General features: G+C 50.6%; 1 protein-coding gene across 1 annotated transcript; it reads left to right on the plus strand.

Annotated features, from left to right (window-relative positions):
- Nucleotides 1–1,583: 1,583 nt before the first annotated feature.
- Nucleotides 1,584–2,603, plus strand: LOC133360922 (olfactory receptor 5H19-like). Its single transcript, XM_061579808.1, has one exon. The coding sequence runs from the start codon at nucleotides 1,584–1,586 to the stop codon at nucleotides 2,601–2,603; it is 1,020 nt and encodes a 339-aa protein (XP_061435792.1).
- The last annotated feature ends 3,321 nt before the right edge of the window (nucleotides 2,604–5,924 follow it).

Below are 5,924 nucleotides of genomic sequence, written 5' to 3' on the forward strand. Positions count from 1 at the left end.
TAAGTATCGTTGGTAGTGATACAATCTGGACACGTATTCTCATGTTTTCAGTCACATTTTAGCTTCATTTGTTACACACTCTTCTCCGAACTCCTGGCAGAGGTGGGACAAAGTCATTGTTATGCAAGTCCAAGTCGAGTCTCAAGTCATCAAATTCATGACTCGAGTCTGACTCGAGTCCAAGTCACATGACTCGAGTCCACACCTCAGAGGTGGGACAAAGTCATTGTTATGCAAGTCCAAGTCGAGTCTCAAGTCATCAAATTCATGACTCGAGTCTGACTCGAGTCCAAGTCACATGACTCGAGTCCACACCTCTGACTCCTGGAACACATTCCTATGCATCCCATGTTACACGCATTGCGTTTATTTTACATTATTATTGCCGCTTTAAATGTCCACATGATGGTCTACTTTGTTGAGCGGTGGAAAGGAGATGTTAACTACCTCACCCGGTATGCAGGAGGTCGTTGGTGTTGATCCTTACACTGATGATGCCTGCTGTATACTTGGAGTCTGCGTGTCTCTCTCTCTCTCCCTCCGTTTTGAGATGTGATCTACCTTGTCTGGTATGCAGTAGGTCGGGGGTTCGATCCCGATCCTGATGCCTGCTGTATATTTGGAGTTTGCATGTCCTACCTGTGGTCACGTGGATTTATTTTCTCCGCAATTATAACCGTGCGTTTAGACTATTTTGATAATTTTACTGCTGTAAATGTCCAAATGATGGGCCACTTTGTTGAGCGGCTTTCAATTGCTTTTCAAAAATAGGTTGATACCTCAATGAGCTTTGCCCGATAGGATGAGGGATGGTTTGGTGTTGCTTATGCATGTCTGGGTTATTTGTTTACCTTCTTTGTATTTTTAACTCCTATCATGTTTTTGTATTGTGTTTGTTGTAACATTCTTACCCCGTGCCCATACTGAACATTTGTGAAAAATAGCTTTATAGCTCATCAGATTCCTCCAAATATTCTGATTCTGACCTCTGGCAACGATGTTTTCTGACAACGAATTGACGTCAAGGAAACCGCATGTGCTTGAAAATTAATAATAGCTTTTTATCCTTTCTGGCAATTACACAGGAGGTGTTAAGATGTTCAAACACCAAATAGATACCTTTTGTAAGGAATTAAGTCTGCATTAATCACACGTACTTGTGGTGAACATGTAAATAAATATGCTCTGATAATTATATATGGGCATTGTCTTTGACTCAGATTGGCTTTACACCAGAGACAGCCTTCTTTATGGCCTAGTTTCACCAGTGTCAGATCAGAGAGTGCCAAAGGTGAACAGTATGAAGACAATGCGCGTATCAGAGCATTTAAAGCTCAGGATTCATACTTTCATACTGGCAAAAAGATCCCATGAAATATATCTGCTTCTTTGACAGCGGTATCCAGCGGAACGTGCGTCACCGTTCAATGAACGAACTGAGCATTCGCTCATACTTAATCCCCCCCCCACCCCCCCACAGTTCCACCCTCGAGTTTTTGGGAGGAGCAAAGGGGAGAGGAGTCACGTGGGAGGGCACGGCGGCAGCAGGGGCCGCCCTTTTCCCGCTCACAGCAAATTACAAAATGGAGGACGGCCTCGGGTTCAACGTCTCCGCACCCCTCCCTGTCGCCGCTGCGACGGACCTCATCCGCATCGAAACGGTGTTCCGCGAGCCGCCCACCGTCAGGCGCTTCGTGTTCGCCTTCCTCCTCCTCGTCTACGTCCTCACGCTGGCGGCCAACTCGCTGCTGTGCCTCGCAATCGCCCGCGACCGTCGACTGCACAAGCCCATGCACCTGCTCGTTGCTGCGCTGGCCCTCACCGACCTGGTGGAGAACACCAACGCACTGCCGCGCACGATGTACGACCTCGTCGGCGATGCTCCCTATATCTCGGTGCCCTGGTGTATTGCCAAAATGTTCACCTACCATATGTCCTTCCGTGTGCATGGCTACATCCTGGCAGCCATGGCTGTTGACCGCTACCTGGCGGTGTGCCGACCGCTCGCCTACCGCGGCGCGGCATCCAACGCTATCGCCCTCAAGGCCCTGGCCTTCGTTGTTGCGCTCGCCACTGCACAGAGCCTCGGCAACATTGCCATCGTGGTCAATCTCGACCTGTGCAAGCCGCACTTGTTGATCACATCCACGTGCGACTTCCTGGCCTTCAGAGTACTGTCCTGCAACCATATCGCCCTCGGGCAGGCGTACACCTCCGCCATGTCGGTTGTGAGCATAGCGCTGCCTCTGTGCGCCATCGCGGTTTTCTACGCGCTCGTCCTGCACGAGTGCCGCAAGCCGGCCCTCCGCCGCGGCCGTAACAAGGCCCTGCGCACGTGTGGCACCCACCTCCTGGTGGCGGCCATTTACTTCAGCGCCATCCTCGCGACGGTCGCCAGCGGCGGAACCCCCTCATCCGCGGCTTGGCCTGAGCTGAGCGTATCGCTCCAGAACCTGCAGTTCGTCCTTCCGCCAGTGCTCAACCCCATTATCTACGGCCTGCGGACGGCCGAGGTGAAGGAGAGCCTTGTCAGGTTCTTGCGAAGCCGGGTTAGTCCTGGGAAGCCTCTCCCCCCTCTGCAGGAAGACACGAGAATCGGGTAGCTCTCTCAACTCCCTGCAGGATGCACCGTACCACTTACAAACAGATGCAAAAATAACACTCGACCTCCTCGATGGTGCCGGACAATAACGCTGTGGTTGATGTGAGCAATGCCATATGAGGAATGGCCAATTCCAATTGGCTTTTCCCCTCATGGCGCTTGTAGCCACCACAGCGGCCAATGGGGTCTCTAGACGGGTGCGAGGGGCTGGTAACCCCTCTCTACTTGGGCAGTGTATTGTGTGCCATCAAACACTCCACCCCCTCAGCTCTTCGGCAGTAAGAAACATTCAGGCTGGCCTGCCTACAATCCTTCCTGGGTTTATCCAGGCTGGGTTGTTGGAGGAGCTTATAAATCCTTGAAAGATATGGACAAAGTCACATCGGTAAGCTCCTCTGGCATTCAAGGCTGCGTTGGCTGGGTCATGTAGCCCGCATGCCCAGCCACCGCATGCCTAAATAGCTTTTGTTCAGCCGGATAGAGGGGGCTAAACGGGCGCGGCTACGTCGCCGTGGTCGCACGCCTCCACTTCTACCGGGGGCACATCATGCCCTCGTCCACGTGCGACTTCTCGTCCGTGCGCTGGCTCATGTGCGGCGAGGTGAGCAACGAGGCGACCGTCGTCTACGCCAAAATCCTCCTGGGCACCGCGCTGCCGCTGGGCGCCGTCGCGGCCTCCTACGCGCTCATCCTGCGCGAGTGTCGGGGGCCGCGACTCCTCGGCAGGCGCCGGAGGATGCTGACCACGTGTGTCACAAACCTGCTCCTCGTGCTCTACTTGCGAGTGATTTGAGAGTCGGTGAATTCCAGAGAAACGATGAATATAATAAGTGTTTAGAACAGTGGTTCTTATCCTGGGGTCGTGTAGTGTATAGTATTGTCTCGTGTAGTATATGGCAAAGTGTGTATTGTAGTGTAGTATATAGTAGTGTATAGTGTAGTAGAGAGTAGTGGGTAGTGAATAGTCGTGTAAAGTGTTGTATATGGCATAGTGTGTATGGTAGTGTAGTGTAACGAAGTGTATAGTGTAGTTTATAGTAGAGTGGTTCTTAACCTGGGATGGAGGCCGATGCGAGACATTGCCAGATTTGTTTAGAATGTAAATCGACAACACAAATTAATCATTATTCACTTTATTTTAATTTTCATTCTTTTATTGTTTTTTTTTTCAATCTACGTGACTTTACCGAAAGAACCATAGAATATGAATTCCTGCCATCACAAAAGTTTTAAGTCTAAATGTATTTTGTTTCATCAATGTCCGTGTTTATTAACATAATAGTTTTTTTGCGTTACTATTGCGAACCAAAGGGGAAGTGAAGGGTAAGAACCACTGGGTTAGAAAGTTTTTACCTTGATTCTTAGTAATTCCTTGCTTGTTTGGACCGAATGTAGCAAATGGTCGTTCCGCTACGTTGCCTTGTATCGTCATCACCACAGCACTCACCTCTCCTGTTGTCAGCCATTTTGAAGCATTAAATTAATTAAATAAAGATGTGCTTACGTGCGTTGAACTTCTTTTGCACCGTACGTAACCAACCGTGCTATATGTATACGTATGCGTAGTGGTTCTTAACCAGGATGGGCTCGTGACACATTGCACAACCACTACATTCTCACACACTGCATTGAGTGAGTGGCTGAGTGAGTGAGTGGCTGCGTGAGGGAGTGGCTGAGTGAGTTGCTGAGTGACTGTGTGGCTGCGTGAGTGAGTGGCTGAGTGAGTGAGTTTCTGATTGAGCGAGTGGTTGGTTTAGTGAGTGAGTGGCTGAGTGAATGAGTGGCTGGTTGGGTGAGTGCAGTGGCCTGGCTCCCCAAAATTCATACGAAATAAAAAAAACACAAACTAATGAAAATCCGACTTCATTGCAGCCACAAAGCGTCACTGGTTCACGTATCTCGCTCTCCCCTCTCCCCCTCTCTCCCTCTCTCCATTGTCTCGGTCGTTCCCTGGCTATTCCTGAGCACCGGCCATTTCGGAGAGAGCAGGAGACACGTGACACCCTCTTGCATCCCTGTACACCCACCGTTTCCCCCTGGCGCCCCCACCACCTTCCCAACTAATTGCTAATTTGCTCCTTGCACAACGACGCGTTCCCCTCGGAACAACCACAACAACAACCACCACCACTACCACACTCCACAACCACCACCACCACACCCCACAACAACAACAACGACGACAACTCCCACGCAACCACCAACCCTGAGGTCTTCCCTTGAGATGTTGTGCTCGGACGGGAGGGATGGGGTGGAGGAGGGAGGTGGGGGGAGATGGGGGGTGGGGGCTTTGGTGGTGGGGGGAGGTGGGGAGTAGATTGGTGAGGGGCGGTAGATGGGGGGTGGGGTGGTTGGTGGTGGTGGGGGGAGTGGATTGTTGGGGGGGGGGTAAATGGGGGTGGGGGGGTGGTTGTGGGAGGAGTGGATTGGTGGGAGGGGGGGGTAGATGGGGGGTGGGGGTTGGGGGAGGTGGGGGGAGGTGGGGAAATGGGTTGGTGGGCGGGGGTAGATTAGTGTGGGTGAGGTGGTGGAGGTGAGGTGGGTGGAGGTGGGGGAGTGGATTGGTGGGGGGAGGGAGAGGCGGGGACCCCACCACGCATAAAAGACGGTACGCTCCGAGTCGCCTTTTGAGAACAAGGATTTCAACAACAAGTGACGAGATCATCGGCCATCATCATTATCATTATTTGTCATAATCGGTAGGATTGTTGTTTTAATTGACGTGATAGAAACTCCGACGTTGCTTTGTTATTTTGCTGAGCTGAGATTCTTGCAATTGAGGGGCGACAAACGGGTGAGTTATAGAGAACATCGTCATCGCCACGACCATCATCATCATCATGTCCGGCAGCATCGTGATCATTATCAGAATCACCATCATCACCAGCGTGATGATAACCATCAGTATGAACATCATCATCACCATCATGACCGGCAACATCATCATCAACATCATCATCACCATCATCACTATTACAGGCAGCATCTTGATCATCATCATTATAATCTTCACCTGCAGAATGATGATGATCATCATCAAAATCACCATCATCATCATTACCGGCAGCATCATGATCAGCATTATCATTATCACCAAAGGGAGCATCATCATCATCATGATCATCATCATCAGCAGCAGCGGCAGAATAATTATAGTTTTACCCATAAGGATTTTAGGATTCGGGGAATTGTGCTGGATGAGGTTTGAGTGTCGGGTGTTATGGATTCTGCGATGTGATATAGCCATGACGACCACCCATTCTAGAGGCAGCTGCACCACACCTGTTCTAAAGAGTGAGTGTGAGTGGAGTTTGTATGATCT

This window comes from Lethenteron reissneri, chromosome 70, assembly GCF_015708825.2.
Source record: "Lethenteron reissneri isolate LAM-NWPU_2019-01 chromosome 70, ASM1570882v1, whole genome shotgun sequence".
NCBI classification, from domain to species: domain Eukaryota; kingdom Metazoa; phylum Chordata; class Hyperoartia; order Petromyzontiformes; family Petromyzontidae; genus Lethenteron; species Lethenteron reissneri.

Coding starts and splice junctions, on each gene's coding strand:
- LOC133360922 (XM_061579808.1), top strand. CDS start 1,584: ATGGAGGACGGCCTCGGGTTCAACGTCTCCGCACCCCTCCCTGTCGCC.